Raw genomic sequence first — 18,253 nt, 5'->3', positions numbered from 1 at the left:
TCTAGAGAAGAAAACTTGGTTTGGCCTAGCAACTGACGGAAGTAATGATGGAAATGATAAATATCTTCCTGTTTTAGTGCGCCATGAAGATCCAAATACTGGGCACATAGTTACATCGTTGCTTGATATGCCTTCTATTGTTGCAGGAGATGCCCAGACTTTGTTTGACACATGCAACCATGTTATCAGAGAAAAAAATCTCAGTTGGGACAACTGTGCAACATATTCCTCTGATAACACTAATTCCATGAATGGTAAGCACAACAGTCTACTCAGTAAAATCAGGAGTGAACAAAAAGATGAGAAACAAAAAGTGTATGATGTTGGTTGTCCTTGTCATTTATGTCATTTGAGTGCACAAAAAGCATCCAAAGCACTGTCTGTCAAAGTTGATGATTTGCTCATAGACATCTATTACCACTTTGACAAAAGTGTGAAGCGCAAAGGTGTACTCCGAGAGTTTATGCATTTTACTGAGACAGAAGTCAGGAAAGTGATTAAACATGTCAGTACTAGGTGGCTAAGCTTGGGAAAGTCTGCAGAGAGAACGCTAAAGCAATGGGACTCACTAAAGTCTTACTTTCTGTCAAACTTTGATGAGGATGCTGAAGGCAATAAGAAAAAGGGAAAATCTGGTGATCGAGAGCTACGACTTGTAAAGCACTTCAAAAACCCAATGACAAAACTTTATTTCATGTTTGTTCAGGCTGTGCTTCCAACTTTTGATTATTTCAATACACTACTTCAAAGTGAGGCTCCAATGATACATGTTCTCCACTCGTCAGCAATGTATCTGTTCCAAAATTTGATGGCCAACTTTATAAAGCCTCAAGTTATGGCTACAGCGTCAGATTTGCTACAAATTGACATTGAGAATCCAGACAATCATTTGCCATTAAATGAAATTTACATTGGCCTCATGACCAAACAGGAGGCCAGGAAAGAGGATCTTCTGGGTTCAGCAGAGTTCAACAAATTTCTGAATGAAGCTAAGTATTTTTACATAAATGCTGTAAAATATATGATTAAGTCAATGCCTGCATTAAAGGATGACATCCTCACGTCACTCACATTCTTGAACCCTGACACCAGACTACAAGCCACATCCGAACAAATCGAAATTCTAGTGTCGCGATTTCCAGATGTGATTGAAGCGGAAGAGTTAGAGAGTCTGCATCAACAATTCCGTCAATATCAGTGCATGGCAGACCGTGATATGCCGAAATGGGAAAGAATTGATGAGTTTTGGGAGAGCCTATCCAAATTAAAACATTGTGTTACTAAGCTGCCTTTATTTCCAAGCCTTGCCAAACTTGCAAAGTTTCTTTTACTATTGCCGCATAGCAATGCCTATTGTGAAGGACTATTTAGTACAGTAAAAAAAATCTGTTCAGATTCAAGGCACAACCTAGGCAAGGACATCAAAGGGGGTCATGCTTCGACCTCTGTTTACGCTGAACTGACAGGAACGAGAAACAGCTTGGTTGGAATACTCGTCTCAAAACTGAATGTCTTCAAGTCGCAAAAAACTGCATGCTGTCAGTGGCAGCCACCAAAACCTCTCTTGCAGGCAGCAAAAAAAGCCACATACTCAGGCCTCTCAAGTAGGTCTTAGAACTCTATCAAAATAGTTCCTAAGGAAGTGTATTTTACGTAGGATATGATACACTGATGAATATCACTCTGCTCAGTGCTCCAAGAGTTTGCAACACATTGTTGCTTGAATATGTTTATTTCTGAAACCTTAATAAAATGTTATTGCAAACAATTGATTGCTTTCATGTCCTTAGTTGCTCATGGTAGAGGTTTAATAAATAAACCTCCCAGGCTTGTTCATTCATTGAGTATGTTGATTTCTCTGATTAAATTATATTGTGAATTAGGCTATAAAATGCCTTCAAGCATTTGGCTTTATAGGTTCTTGTTCAATGTTGAATATGTATTTTAGTATTGGAGCTTGGTCCGCCGTTTCGGTATTGCCTGTTTAGCTGTTGATTGCTATGCACACATCTCTTAGCTCAGACGACTACCAGGCATTAGATGTGGTATTTTTGTATTTCTCCCTCAGGTTCCATAGAGTTGTGCTGCTTTGATAAATCTGACTGTGCTGGTAGTCTACCATGGCTGTCAAAATTGCAGGTCACCATAAGCAGATTTGGGGCCGGATGTACGACTGGCATTTAGCAACTTACAAATTGCGCTCAATTGTGAGTCACAATTTGCAAGTCGCTAAATACCATGTACAACAGTGTCTGAAATATCTACATAACCTCATGCACTTTACTCTTCACAGTCAAAAAGGAGGTGAGCATTATTCTACACAAATTTGCTTGGAAATGCACCCTTTGCCCACTCATTCAAAAAAAAATCTCAAGGGGGGTACCCCCCCGAACCCCATTGGGTAGTTCGGGCTTGCACGCTCGCTGGGGTGTGCTACACCACAAATTTTACAGGGCACCAGGAGCATATCTCACCAGCCGCCACTGACATTTACTGTTATGCCTGACCCGTTTCACGTTACACTTTATTGAGGTCGTTGCGCGCGCGCGCATATTTCTCCCTCTTAGCGAAGTTGAAATGTTGGCATGTATGTAATTCTAGTGCACGTGATCTTTTTAAAAATCTGGAAAAACTGATGCGGTCCGAGCAAGCGAAATGGTGGGAACAGAGGTCGCTTGCTCGGTACTTGGAGGTGGGCAGGGTTCCACGGGGTTTGCGGATCACCTTAGCGCCCTGTTATGAGAACCCTGACCCTGAAATGTTGGAGGAGTGGGCCGGTTGTAACCTGGATTCCTCGGCTTGACTGCGCCGCATCCTGGTGAAATATGCTGATAGCGATAGACTCAAGTTACAGGTCAAAATCGATGAATTAAATTTGGAAATTGCTACATTGGAAGAGACTGAAAGCATCATAAAAATGAGGAAGGACATGTTGGTAAAATTACAGAAAGATGAAGAGGTCATAAAAAAACGTAAGGCCTACAAATTTAACCGGGATAAATTGGACTATCAAAACGGAAACGTTTTCACCTTCGCTCGTAAATATGAGGGTATAAGGGCAAAGGCCAGTGTTACTAAATCAACAAACACTAGTGTTCTGAGTGATACCACCATTGCTTCTACATCTGGTTCTGACATCAGCACTACCACGGAGAGTGAAACTGATGGGGAAGGGAGCCGGATGCATCGGGGACCAAAGGCCGGGGCTTTAAAATTATCCCTGGCACAGGAGGTGGACTGCCTGTGCCAGGACAAGAGAGACACTTTGAGATCCCGGAATCGCCAACCCTCCCAAAAAATAAGCGGGCAAATGCAAAACGCCGCGCAAGGAGGAGGTGCAACAGCAGGCGCAAACGCGAACAAGCCTCCAAAGAAAGCAATGCGAGGGAGGTGGAATCGGAAATAGACTGTAATGTAATGTCCAATACTGTGTTCAACTTGTCTGATGTAACTCTTAATAAGGCAGAAACGCAAATCCTTGCACTAGGTTTATCCTTTAGTCCTGAAAGTAGTTTTAATTATTCTGAGACCAGGATGGACGTCTACAGATTTATTCGTAAATTAAAACTCCAGAAGTTTCATAAGCTTAGGGCAAAAAAGGTATCTGCAAGTATATCTAATATTGCCTTAAGCCCTCCTCTATTGTCAGCAGGGGATGTTTATTTGTTTCAGGACTTACGGCAGCTCCAGGATGAACAGGGCACAATAACCACTGATTTGGGGCTGGAGGATATGGATTTGGGTGGCACTATTAAAACACCCAAAATCCGTTTTCCAGCCTATTCTGCCTTATGACAATCTTGATCTCTCCCTTGAACAAGTGACTACGGATTTAAAGGACTTGTACAAATGTACAAATCGAGATAGTGTTGAACTGAACCGTAAACAATGTTGTTACATTGAACTAATGAAAAAACTACAGGACAATGAGAACCTCATTGTAAAACAAGCTCTATTAAGAAACCCCTGAGGACGGGGGTGCCTATGCACATACGTTGATATAGCAGCCTCTTACCCTTATACCGGTCAATATTATAACCATGGTATTAAGTGAGTAAATGGGGATCTGTTGAAGGACGCCATTATTGAAGGACGTCTATGGCATTGAAACCCGTTTAATATACTAAAATAAAGATTCCGGGTTTTTCTGTATATGCCACATTTCCCTCATTTTTACCGCCGCTTATTGGTGGGATCAATGCGTGTTTATTAACTATTTTTATAAATATTTTTATTGGAATATTTGTATTTTTAAACACTGATATTTATTTATCAATTTATATTTATTTACTGTGGTTATTTATTGTTAATATCAAATGGTTGACAAATATGATTATTTATTTATGCTGCAATATCATGTTAAAAAGAAGGAAGAAAATCAAATGCATTTTTTACTGTGCACCTTCTTGTTGAAGATTTGATGTATATAGTCTGTCTTCCATGACTTTGCTTGACCTAACACAGCTGTCTGTAATAGCATTTGCACTTTAAAAGGGCGTTTCATCTAACGTAACGCGTCATGTGATCAAGGTCCAGGTGGGACCGAAACGCGTCATGGCGGCTTGGATGCAGGGTGTTTGAAAAATAAAACTGGCACAAAGAACTTTTGGGTCCGCGTGTTCATCTGCTTGCTGAAAGGTTTTTCTGGTGAAGTACGAAAATATATATATATATATATACACATATATATATATATATATATACATATATATATATATATATATATATATATATATATATATATATATATATATATATATATTCTCCCAACACTAAGTCCCTCGATCCTTGGGACTGGTTTCAAAAAAGAGCACTCAAAGTCACTCCAGCGTGGTTTTCCATATTTTATTCCAGCATTTGCAGTTTAGCAAGGTTACAAACGCGTTTCGGCGTTGACGCCTTCATCAGTGAAAAAAATAAATATATATATATATGTTCTAGAGCAATGCGCCAGGAGCTTCAGGAGGGCTACCCACGGCACATCCAGACTATCCAGCCTTCAAATGCCCCCAACAACCTCACAGCCTCTCTTCAAAATGTTGAGCAGAAGTCCGACGCGTTTTGGGGCAGACACGCCCCTTCTTCATGGACACCAACAAAGTGCACAACACACTCACCATTTCACTTTGAATGCAATTTATTCAAAACGGGGCCCCCCTAAGTGGGCGTGGCTCATCACGCTGTGCTGCCAGGCATGCTGGTAGCTGTAGTCTTTATGGTGAGTGTGAAAATCGTTCCTTGAGTAGGTTGTGCATCATTGTTCTCGATCAGTCATCTTGGTTATTTCGCCTAATGTTGAAGGTGGGGGGTAGGCTCTGGGGTGGTGAATGTTTTCGTGATGCGTCGCGCTGCACAAACGAGGAGTGGTATCCTCGCTCCAGTCCTCGTCAGGTTTTTCACTCCAAGGCGTTTGACGAGGCGGAGCCCCTCCCACGGTCATGGCAAACCGGGAAATTTGTTCTAGAGCAATGCGCCAGGCGCTTCAGGAGGGCTACCCACGGCACATCCAGACTATCCAGCCTTCTTATGCCCCAACAACCTCACAGCCTCCCTCCAAAATGTTGAGCAGAAGTCCGACGCGTTTCGGGGCAGACACTCCCCTTCTTCATGGACACCAACAAAGTGCACAACACACTCACCATTTCGTTTTGAATGCAATTTATTCAAAACGGGGCCACCCTAAGTGGGCTTGGCTCATCACGCTGTGCTGCCAGGCATGCTGGTATCTGTAGTCTTTATGGTGAGTGTGAAAATCGTTCCTTGAGTAGGTTGTGCATCATTGTATTCGATCAGTCATCTTGGTTATTTCGCCTAATGTTGAAGGTGGGGGGTAGGCTCTGGGGTGGTGAATGTTTTTGTGATGCGTCGCGCTGCACAAATGAGGAGAGGTATCCTCGCTCCAGTCCTCTTCAGGTTTTTCACTCCAAGGCGTTTGACGAGGCGGAGCCCCTCCCACGGACAATGCAAACCGGGAAATATGTTCTAGAGCAATGCACCAGGTGCTTCAGGAGGGCTACCCACGGCACATCCAGACTATCCAGCCTTCTTATGCCCCCAACAACCTCACAGCCTCCCTCCAAAATGTTGAGCAGAAGTCCGACGCGTTTCGGGGCAGACACGTCCCTTCTTCATGGACACCAACAAAGTGCACAACACACTCACCATTTCGTTTTGAATGCAATTTATTCAAAACGGGGCCACCCTAAGTGGGCGTGGCTCATCACGCTGTGCTGCCAGGCATGCTGGTAGCTGTAGTCTTTATGGTGAGTGTGAAAATCGTTCCTTGAGTAGGTTGTGCATCATTGTATTCGATCAGTCATCTTGGTTATTTCGCCTAATGTTGAAGGTGGGGGGTAGGCTCTGGGGTGGTGAATGTTTTCGTGATGCGTCGCGCTGCACAAACGAGGAGTGGTATTCTCTCCTCCGCAGGGGAGAGAATGAGATTGAGAATAAAAGACTTTGTGTAGTTTATCTTAAAACCGGCCACTTGCTCAAAACTGCGCAGCTCACCCTGCACCGTTTATAGCGAGTGCGCCGGATTCTCAAGTGAGAGGAGGATGTCATCGGCGAACAAGGAGGCCTTATGTTCAACCCCTCCAAAAGAGAGGCCTCGGATCTCATCATTGACTCGAAACCTAAACGCCAGGGGCTCGATACTGAGGGCAAACAGGAGGGATGAGAGGGGGCACCCCTGACGACTGCCTCTGCTCACAGCAAAGGAGGAGGAGGAACTGCCATTAACCATCAAGCGTGAGGTAGGATGGTGATAATTGGCCTTCACCATGTTAATAAAATTATCCCCGAACCTGAATTTCCGCATATTTAAAAAAAGGAAGGCCCAGTCCACCCGATCGAAGGCCTTTTAAGCATCAAGGCCCACCAACACTGCGGGGATCCGAAATCTTGTAGCATTCTGGATCAGATGGACTGTGCACCTGATATTATCGTGTGTTTGCTTGCCTTTTATAAAGCCCGACTGGTCAGGATGGATTAAGGTAGGCATCAGCGTTTCCAAACGTGCTGCCAAAACCACGGAATAAAGCTTGGCGTCTAGATTGAGGAGTGCGATGGGTCTATAGGAGCCGCAAATTTGCGGATCTGTACCATGTTTGGGTATCACCGATATCACAGCTTCTGCCATTGAGCCAGAGACTTGCTCATCGGAAGCAATGGCCTGGAACAATGCCGTAAGGTGGGGAAAAACATCTGGAAAAATGGGCCGTAAGACCATCAGGACCCGGAGCTTTATGCAATTTGAGTCTCTAGATAGCCTTTCCAACCTCCTCCTGGGTGATGGGGGCATCCAACTCTGCCGCCAACGCCCTTGATAGCTGCGGGAGGACAAGGGTGTCTAAAAATTGCTGTTGCCACACCATATCTGGAGTGGTGTCCTGATAAAGCTCACGGTAGAACTCCCCGAATATTTTTGCTTTAGCGGTGTCAGAATGTGTGAGATGACCCTGATGATCTAAAATCCCCCCGATAAAGTTCTTTTCCCGTTGTACCCGAAGCTGGCATGCTAGGTGTGGATCCACCTTATTTCCCTGTTTGAAAGAGGACTGGCAAATCTTTAGCGGGGTGAACTCCACTCGATTAGAATATATAGACCTTAATTTGCCGCCGAGAGCAGTAAGTTGCCGCTGAAGAACCTGGTTTGGGTTAGCTTTGTGAGCTTGCTCTGCGGCCTCCAATTCTTTCTCTAGCGCCTCCCTTTCCCTCATCCTCTGTTTGTTTAGATTCAAATTTAACTGGATACACTTCCCCCGAATCACAGCTTTAAAGGCATCCCAGGTATTCTGGGGGGTGGTGTCTTGTGGGTCATTATGGAAAAAATAATCGGCAATGGCCGCTCGTAGATCCTCTCTGGCCACGGGATCTCGGATCAGAGCCAGCGGAAAATACCACAGAGGCGATCTTGGAGAGGTCCCAGCCCAGTGAAGGCCGAGGGTAATCAAGCTATGGTCCGACACCGAAATCGGAAGAATCTGAGCAGCCTGGAGAGTCCCCAACAAGGACTGACTAACAAAGATATAATCAATTCTGGAGTACGTCCTATGGACATGGGAAAAATGTGTATAATCTTTGTTAGTGGGATGAAGTGAGCGCCAGGAATCAACGAGCCCTAGATCAGCGATTTTCTGCTGCATTCTACGTGGGAAAGTACTGGTGGCAGCCCTGTTGGTGGTAGAGCTATCCAGAGACCCCTGCCATGTGAGGTTAACATCCCCCAGCAGCACAATATCGCCTTCAGCAAAACCCCCTATGAGGTCAAGAGCCTGTGAAAGGAAAGCAGATTGCCCCGAGTTCAGTGCGTATAGTGAGACAAAGGTACAGGGCTTGCCCCTCAAGCGACCCTTGACCAACAGCAGTCTCCCCTCACTATCAGGTTTAAGAGACTCGAATTGGAAATTCGCTGAGACATGGAAAAGCAAGGCCACCCCATTGTGTTTCGAAGCGGCAGAGGAGGTATAAATCATCGGGTAGCTTCTGTGACGTAACCTAGAGACCTCCGCCCTCTTAAGATGAGTCTCTTGCAATGCTACCACGTCAAATTTGTGATCTGTCAAATACTTCCAAATCTTTTGGCACTTCTGCGGGGAGTTCAGACCCTTTACATTCCAAGAAGCAATGTTAACCATCAGAGAATAGTACCCCCCTCCTCCCCCCAGACTGCTGCAGGAACCCCCCCCCGAAGAAGCCTCATCACATTGAGGACCCGACCCCTTCCACCACCTAAATCCGCCGCCCAACCCTCCCACAACTAGAAGAGTAGAAACCTGTCTCACAAAAAAAATCCAATCAGATGTACAAAGCCACCCCCCACAGTCACCACCGGAATCTCTCCCCCCTGAACTTCCCCCCAACACCCCCAAAACTCCACCGCGGAAGGACCCAAAGGCCCCCGGCTCAGACCCCCTTCCAACTCAAAGGGAGGAATACTGGGTGTCACGGACAAGGCCCGCACCTCCCGATCGTAATGCTAGGAAAACTAGGGAACAATAAAACAGCAATTATTCAAGAAAATAAAAACCCCAGTGTCCTTAGCGTGTCCATGCAGGCGGTCATCAGCTCTCCAGTGGCATGGCCGCCGTCGGGCTCAGTCGTGGTGTCACTCTTAGACTTGGCTTCACCGAAAAGCCTCAGAACCACATGATGAGCAGACAGGGCAAGCCATGCCCCTACAAAAGTTGAGAAGAAACCAGGTGGCCCCGAGGACGTGTGCAGAAGCCGGCGATCAACCAGATTCGCGATGGACGACGATGCAGCAGCAGACTCCAAAGACCAGGACAGTTCCAAATAAAGAAAAAATAACTCAACGGTCGTGATGGTCAGCACCAGCAGATCACGACATTACCGGGTCCTCGCTGAGAACTCCACCAATCAAGAAGCAGTCGACATCAGAGTTTGAGTGGAAGGTTCATTGTACTCCCAGCCTGCATCCCTGAGGCCATAAATAGAGAACAAAACATCAACTACGCCTCGTGACGGTGTGCCATGGGTTGGGGCTACTCCGCGGCGTCCCCGGTGCAGTTGAAGACCCATCGTTGAAGGCCTCCTCGGGAAGTGGAAGACCAAGAACCTTTAGACCCTCCGTCAGGTCGGAGATGTGGTGAGTTTTGTTGCCGTGTTCAAAAATGAGCCCAAAGGGGAAGGACCACCTGTAGCGAATCTTATCCTCCTGCAGTTTAGTGGTGATAGGGCACAACGTCTGCCGGCGGGCCAGGGTCGCGGCTGCCAAGTCCTAATAGAGAGAACACCCATGATCTTGGGAGGACCCTTCTTTCAGCTTTCTGGAGGCCAAGAGAATGGCTTATTTCACCTTGAAGGAATGCAGCTTAACCAGGACATTCCGCGGACGCCTGCGACTCTCCGTCTGGAGGTCTCCCACTCAATGTACTCTGTCGATCTTGATCTTGAGCTGCTGAGGCGTGAGAATCTCAGTGAAGAGACCCGACACAAAGGCTTCCAGGTCCGGCTCCTCTGCTCCCTCCTCCAGATTACGGATCAGAAAGTTCTCCCTCTAGGCCCTGTTCTCAAAATCCTCCGCCTTGAGCAAAAGCTGTTGGAGCTAGGCCTGAAGGGTCTGTTGGGCATCTTGCATTGCGGGCTGGGTCGTCGCCAACTCTGTGTTTGCCCCTCCACCTCCAGCAGATGGATTCCACACTATCCACATCCTGCCGCTGAGTAGTGAGCTTCTCTGTGAGATCAGCCTTCAATTGGTCCATAGAAGTACGCAGGTCCTGTTTAAACTCTCGACAGAGCTCCACTTTAAATTCCTGCAGGGTAGCCACCAGGTCTTCACGAGTGAGCCCCATTGCGGGCGAGGGTGTGGTATCCTCCTTTGGAGCCGGCCTCTCAGAGGCCCTAAAGTATTGAGAGACTTTATTAGAGTGCTTCTTGGGAGGCATATTGTCCCCCCCAGAGCCGTGCGCTGCCTGACGGGATCCCAAACCCGGCAGAGACCAAGAAGGACCCAGGACTGTCCCCTAGGAGTGTTTCCAAAGTCCAAAGGTGTGTGGCACCTCACCATCAGCCTCCCAAGCGAATAACGTGCTGGGCACTCCTTCGAAGACGACGAGTGTTGCTGGAACCTCCACTGACAAGTGGGATCCCCTTCAGGCCAAGATGTGCCCTCTCTCTTCAAGGGCCGCTATCCTGAGGCCTCAGTACACCACCACAAGCATTAGGTCGTTGGCACCACACTTCTCACATTGCTGCCGCCACCATCAGAGCGTCAGTTGCCGCCATTTTAAGGTCAGGTGCGAAGGAGAATGATCTCAGGAGCTCGGGGAAAAGGCATCTTGTCTTGTCACTTGGGAAACGGCAGGGGAGCGAAGGGCCACAGCTGCACCAGCCCAGGGGCATAAACGATGCCCCCCCGTTGTCTCACCTCGCCAAGGACACCGTTGCACGCCATGACTGAGGCAGCACCATTACCGGAGCAGTTCCCACCTCTCGCTCCGCCTCACATCGGCGACTCCAGACCGTGATCAGCCGCTTACCACCGCAGAGGAACAATGAGAGGCCCCCGATATCAGCCCGGGGGCCTCCCGAGCTGACCCGGCGCTGCTGCTTCAGAGCGGGACACCTGGCACAGACCGCCGCAAAATGGCGCCCGGGTTCCGCGATCACCTTCTGCTCTCCCCTCAAGTGCCTACTCCGCCTGTCTCCCGGCTTCAGAAGGAGCGCACGGAGGTCCGACAGCGCCCGGGAGTCATCGGACACCTACGAGGTCAGTAACGCCATTCCTAGCATCCAGTGAAAGTCCTCTAACGATCGGGCGAGTGCGGAGCTGAGCGAGTTCACAACCGCTCTGCCATCTTACTTGGCCACGCCCCCTATGAACCTTTTTTTTTAAAGTTTGATCAAGAGCCCCAAAGTTATTAGCTAACCAAAATATCCAATTCCTGTAGGTACCTCAGCCAAACAACCAGCCATCGGCTCAAGTAATGTTGGAATGCTGTTATCGAAGTCCTCACAGTTGACAGTTTGAGCTGGGAAAAGGTCTGGCATTCAAATTGTCATTCTGGGCACTTATGACTAAGCCCACAGACTAACTGACCATATTTGTGCTTAGAGAATTATTTTGCAGATTGAGACAATTGGATGCTCTGCATATGTAAACATCATATGGCTTGCTCTTTTCAACACTCATAATTGAACACCTTTGCTCCAGAGAAACCTCCTAAGCAACAATGTAAATTGTGGGTATGAAGTGGGTTCAGAAATAGCCTGTCAGATATGTCTAACATAATAAAATGGTTCTCTCCCTAAATGGTATTACCATAGTTTGGCTGACAAACATGTTTTCTTGTTCTAGGGGTGGAATGATTCAGACAAGCGAGCAGTACCAGTTCCTACATCACGCACTGGCCCTGTACGCGTCCCAGCTGAGTGAGAAGGAAGATGAGTAGCCGCTGCCACCGAACCTCAGACTAGCCATATCTTAGCTGCCTTCGGCGTTTCAACTCCCATTGGTGAGGATGGACAGACTGCACAACATATTGACCAAGGCAGAATGGTCGAAATCCACCAAGGCATCCACTAGAAACTTTGGCTGCCTCTCAGATGACAGTGGCAACCAAAAGAGTTTGGGATGTAGAGCATGGTGCCAACACAGACTTATGGAAATATAAATGCCTCTACGTCCAAATCCGCCCTGTCACTATACGTGGAGCGGTGCAGGCTTTTCTAGCACACTGCTTCAGCAGCTCTTTAGCAACCCGTTTTTTAAAAGTTTTAGGATTTGCTTCTCAATGAAAAACTCAAATAATATGTATTTGGTAGTCCACCGAGAACTGTCCAGAGAATTAGGTCGACTGAACTATTTTACTCTATGGAGATTTTTGTACTGGGCTATGCAAAGAGTAATGTCTATTTAAAAAAATATGAACTATTACATTTAGTGTTATTGAATGAACTTATTAGACCAAAAATACATGTCTCGAAATCTCACTCTTCAATCAAAAATCAGAAATTCCTTTGAGTGAGTTATGCACAGAAACGCGATTTTAATTCCAGGGAAAATGTTAATAGAGAATGACTGAGCAGGCAAAATGTATATGGTTTTAAAATTAACCCTGGGCATAATAGCAAAGGTAGTACAGACCAACAACTGTACTTAATCACATAGGTAGCAACTAAATCACCAACATCCTCAGATGCTTTGAAAAAGCAATTTTACATGCTTAAAAGCATATAACCATTTTACAAAAGTGACATTTTACAATGAAAACATTAGGCAATGAGAGAGCTGATGACTTTGGGGCACCCCCTAACCTAGGGGGAGGACTAACCAGATGCCTTGAACACAAAGAGCATAAACAGAAAGCACATTTTGTTGAACTTCAGTGGTGGTCCCATGCTCCTAAGACCACACCAAGCACAGTTATTGGCCAAAAAGCAATCCCAACCAAAGGCCCTGCAAAGCATTATGGGACGAGATTAGCAGTGGGCAGTGAATATTATAGTATCCAATATCAAAATAATTCTACAAAGAGCTGCAGTTCACCTAGTCGTTGATAGATGTCCCTCACAAGTCAAATGCAAAGCATTGAAATTATTCTTACATCAAGCTGCAGTTCCACTAGTTGTTACTAGATGTCCCTCACGAGTCAAATGCAACACCATTGAAACCCCTTCATCAAGCATTTGCATTTGACTCGCGAGAGACATCTAGTAACCACCAGTTGAACTGCAGCTCTTTGTAGAATTATTTTGACGTTGGATACTTTTTAATATTCACTGCCCACTGCTAATCTCATCCCATAATGCTTTGCAGGGCCTGTGGTTGGGAATGTTTTTTTGCCAATAACTGTACTTGGGGTGGTCCTGAGAGGATGGGACCACCACCAAATCATTCAATAAGATGTGCTTTTTTTGTTTTCAAGGCATCTGTTTGGTACTCCCCCTAGGTTAGGGAGGATCCTAAAATCATCACCTCTCTCACTGCTTGCTAAGTTTTCAGTTTCACTTTTGGGGAAGTACTATATGCACTTTATCATACAAAGCTAGAGATACTTGTTTTATCATAACTGGCACTGCGCAAGATGCCATTTGCAACTATTTTGCAATTTTTTCACAGTGCAGACAAGTACATAGTGTCATCAGCTAGCAAATCAAGTTGCAATAATTAAATACCTGAGAGGGATCTGATTTAATAACTATGACCTAAGCCATACACTCTCAAATTCTTAGGTGCAGGAGAACCTGTGGGGCTCACCATTTGTCAGCGTTGCACGACCTCCAAGTGACCCCAGTTCACAACTAACTCCTAAGTCTTAGTGACCGAATGTCAGTTTGCCAGATTTTCTTTTGCTTTGATTCAGTTTTTAATATAGAAGGCAGAGCACGAAACAGGACTAGGGCTTGATTCAGAACAGAGTCTTCTAGTCTCCGGAGGAACTTCTAAATCATGAGGCCAACACACCCATAGCCATGATTTCCATCAATAAAGCGATGATATAGTGGAATAAGTTACACCTGAGAATTTTCTTCACATGTAGCACTTTTTACAAAAATTGAAGTGTTTCCATTACAGTCCAACTCTAGATCTGTCTCTTAAATGTATACTTACAATAAACATTGCAATAAGCATTACTCTGATGGACCTTGAAAGGAAGGCTTTGTAGTCTCTGTCTCAAAATCTCAATGACACCCTAGCCACATTTCACTCTTTCCCTGCTACTTTGCCTTGTGCATTTTACCATAGTTACCAAAAACAAATCTCAAGGCAGAAATAAGCCTATTGTGGCTCATGGCTTTCTGTATAACTCGTATCATGCCAACCCACTCGCTCAACTGGATAGGGTTCCTTTCACAATTTAAAAGCCATATTCAGCACCATGGCCATGCGTAGAAATCTTTTCAGGTGGGGCATAATTTTAACGTCATCTATCTTTCGACCCATTTTGACAGTGTGAAAGGGCAGGGACATAGTCATTCAGAGGCAAGTGAAAAATCCAACGGGCAGCACCCCTCCTTGCCCCCCGCCCCACCCCACGGATGCCCATTTTCAGCAACCCCTTTTGACAACTCAATCGATAAGAGAAACCCCAAAAGACTTAGTCACAGCACTTACACAAATGCGATTACGTAGCTCTGAACCCATGAGTTCCTAAATAAGTGGATCTAAATTACTTAGCACCCATTTTATAAACACAGTAAAAGTGCTGTAACTCTCACTATCCACATTATTGTAGGAACAGATGCAACTGAAAAGCAGCCTTTCATGGTGTCTCTGTCAAGAGTACAACAAAAGGAGTCTCGTAGTATTCTCTATTGCCCAAATTACGACATTTTTCCTACAAGCAAACTCCCCAACCTGCATTTGAACCAACACGCACTTGAAAATGCACACCTTGCCATTATCCACGAAAGATCCCCTATAAAAGCGAAAAGCATAAGATATGGCAATAGGTTCATGTGTGGGGTTCTTGAAATGATTCCAAAGCAAGTATTCGAATTTGAAGGCATAACATTGCTTTCAAGTAATTTAACATGGATGATCCAAGGCTAGGTGTAACCCAAGAGAAACAAAACAATGATAGTTTATCCCTGGTCACCTAACCTTAGAAGAATAAAGGGCATTTGTGTACTTCTTAATCAGTTCTTCACTCATTATGATGAACTTATAGGCTCAAAAAAGAATTCTGGATTGCTATGACGATCATGAAGTTCAAGGTAAGAACATGTTCAGAAACATTTTCTTCTATTCCAAAAGATCCTTCCTCCAAAGATCTTATATATCAAAGCTTATGATGTGAGCTTCACAGTTAAACCTCACCTGCACTATTGACTACAGCAATTTCACTTATACTGGAATTAAATGACCACCAGCAGTTTAGTCTCATTTAGGCCAATAGTGCTTGTGTGTGCTCTTCTACTCATGTTGCTTTGGAAATACAACCGACTTTCTGATAGATTTTGCTCAATGCCATGGCTCCCAGTGCATTTCATTTAAAATATACTTAGAAAATACTGCACCTGACACAGAAAGCCATGTGCTGAGATGCTCCAGTATAGGTCCAAGAAAATCTAGCAATGCTCGGAGCCCATATTAAAAATATCCATGATACTACCCATCCAGTAAAGAGGTAAACTATCCACCGAGAGAAGTAGAACATTTTGAGCTCGGTCTTCTAAGCACCACAGAGCCCTCCATGCATACACTGGTCAGATGTAACGAAAGAAACACCTCAAAGTTTTTCTCATTACCCTCTCAACGTAGTATCTCTCTTACCTGATCCAGGCTCGTGATGCTCCAGCCGAAAATCAGCTCACTTTGCAAAGTGCATCTCAGAAATATATTCAACCACTCACTGCAGCTGGAGTCCTGTTGGGGCCGGTGGAATCAGAAGAGAAAAGGAATCAGTGTGTCATGTGCTTCTACATTCTACATTACTAGAGTGCTTTTAATGTTTCTATATTTGACATATCTTTGCTGAAGCTCACATTGCCAACATTTAAAATTGAATCTGGAATATTCTACTACCGCTTCCATCGCTAAGAAGGATGGATTTTTAAAGGGTGTTATTTTTTTTCATTTAGGGTCATTTCCTCTACGACCTCTGTACTTCTGATATTTACTAACTCAACAGTGCTGCTCAAACAATTTTAAATGGTTAGATTTAAAAATCAATATTGATAAGGAGTACTTGTGATTTTAAGAAAACAAGCGGGTAGCACGACTTGTTGATAACTAAAGTGCAGCTATATGTAAGTATCAGTGATACCTTTTTTTTAAAACTGCTTTTCAGGTGAGAAAGTGGGAGTAGCTTTCTGTACTGTGCAGGAAAGACTCTGCAATCATTAGGGGCAATAGGATTTCTCTTGTGGATACTTCTGTACTGTCATCTATTGCAGACTCTGGGTCCTCAAAATGCATTCCAGAATTTTATCAATCTAAGGCCAAAATACTAAACCTTTAGAGTGGTGAACAAATTATACATGAATGTTTTTCCAGCACACCCACTTCTATTCCATTGTTAGTGAGGCACTTACCCGAGAAATGTCTTTGTGGAGCTGCTCAGGGAATGCTCATTGTTCTTTCTAGGACGCAGTTGGTTACTGTACCAATGTTTTTTTTTTTTTGCAATTGTAAAATAGTGCTTTAATATTTTGACAGCTTGCAAGTTTATTTGTAAGTACATAAAACATAAAAATACAACTTTAATTTACTGTTTTTGCATGTGTCTGGTTATTGCAGAGGTAGCTTTGTTGCCAATGGATGCACGTGCTCACACACACAGACACACACATACTCTCTACCTTGACATATATATGTATTCACTGAAAAAAACAGGTTACAGGGACGTTATATAATTAGGAATTAGCATTTAAAAAAAACCTTAGACATACAATGAAAAAAAAGGTTACAAGGCCGTTATAGTTCGGAAATAGAATAAAAAGAACCTTAGAAATTCATTGAAAAAATCAAAGGTTACAAGGACATTATAGTTAGGCTCAGGTTTCACTTGAGCCCCCCCCCCCCCCCCCCCCCCCAATGCACAGCTCATGACCTCACATATTACATTACTAGTGACATGGTCAGTAACTTCACTGATGACATCATACCTCGCTAAGGTAAGTGATCTCTCAACATGACTTGAAGTCTGTGTTGCTCTCGTATCTTTTTGATGACAAGATAGTCTTAAAAAAGGTTAACTGGGGCTTTAGTTTTGGAATTAAACGTACCTTTTATTTGCAACGATGACACCTTGTATAGAATAGCATCATTGCTTACCAACTCTCATAAAGTTGACCATCTTAAGGATTCGAGTATAACTATGTAGCCGCCAAGGTTTCATATTGCTATGTGTGAAGTTTCATAAATTTCAGTGTAATTATGAGTGACATTCAACAACTAGGAGAGACACTTTCTCGAGAGCAAAATCAAACAATGAAGATGAGGGGAAAATATAAATATAAGAATTGACACGCTTTTGAGCAACGAAAAACTTTAAGAATATTTTAAAAGTGCTGCAAAGCACTAGAAATGGATGGGCACTAACCTAGTGAAAAGCCGTGACTCAGAATGTTTTGAGAATATGCTCCTTTGTGAAAACTTTCACTAGACAAAATGCTGATATCAGTTTAAATCACGCTGACTGCATTTATTTTGTAACCTCGTTAGCGCCCCGTACAGGGGGCATGGTGGTGTTCAGGAGCTAATATGCGTGACTAATGTATTTTAGTGCGGTGATGTGGACACCTGCCCTAAAATGCATTAGTGTAACTCCTGATGCGTGGTACTTGCAAGGGCTGCAGCTACCCATACTCAGAAGCATGAAAGGTAATTAAACGTAAGCAAAACTTAAAAAGCAGCACCACCGACCTCAACTGTATCATGGAGTTGTCAATAAGTGGATCCAAAGCTAGCGAATACAAAATGTAGTCAACTGCTGTGAGCCTCACAACACTAAGCCGAGCAATGGAAATGGCAGAATAATAGCCTAAATCGGCTGTACTATTAACACAGCACTGTATTTTTCATGACCATAGCAGATTTCTAAAGGGATTAGTGGGATAGTTATTGAAGCGAGAGTGTAAAATGGTAGGTAAGAGGGTGGCAGGTACCTCAATGTATGCACAACAAAGCACTCTGTAGTGGCTGCAGAGGGACATGTTGGCACTGTCTGATATACTAAAATGATTACATAAATAAAGAGCTGAATTCATTAGACTAGTCGAATAATGATAACTGGCATGACTGTTTTGACTCTGGTCTTAAGGATAGGCCTCCCAATTCACA

General features: G+C 44.4%; 1 protein-coding gene and 1 long non-coding RNA gene across 3 annotated transcripts in view; one reads left to right on the top strand and one right to left on the bottom strand.

Annotated features, from left to right (window-relative positions):
- PTPN7 (protein tyrosine phosphatase non-receptor type 7) overlaps positions 1–12,381 on the top strand; it is a 418,932-nt gene extending 406,551 nt beyond the window's left edge. For both annotated transcript variants that reach the window (XM_086923125.1, XM_086923126.1), the window contains one exon: positions 11,822–12,381. In XM_086923125.1, coding sequence (XP_086779251.1) covers positions 11,822–11,915 — 94 coding nt within the window. In that variant the 3' untranslated portion in view covers positions 11,916–12,381. The remainder of the gene's footprint in view (positions 1–11,821) is intronic.
- LOC147712452 (uncharacterized) lies at positions 11,835–16,680 on the bottom strand. Its single transcript, XR_015295996.1, has 3 exons — positions 15,043–16,680; positions 13,489–14,885; positions 11,835–12,394 (listed from the first exon to the last, which is right to left on the bottom strand). It is a non-coding gene; the product is annotated as an uncharacterized LOC147712452 (long non-coding RNA).
- Positions 16,681–18,253: the final 1,573 nt, after the last annotated feature.

This window comes from Lissotriton vulgaris, chromosome 5, assembly GCF_964263255.1.
Source record: "Lissotriton vulgaris chromosome 5, aLisVul1.2, whole genome shotgun sequence".
Lineage (NCBI taxonomy): Eukaryota > Metazoa > Chordata > Amphibia > Caudata > Salamandridae > Lissotriton > Lissotriton vulgaris.
The sequence above is the reverse complement of the archived record's forward strand: the minus strand, read 5'-3'. Positions and strand labels throughout refer to the sequence as shown.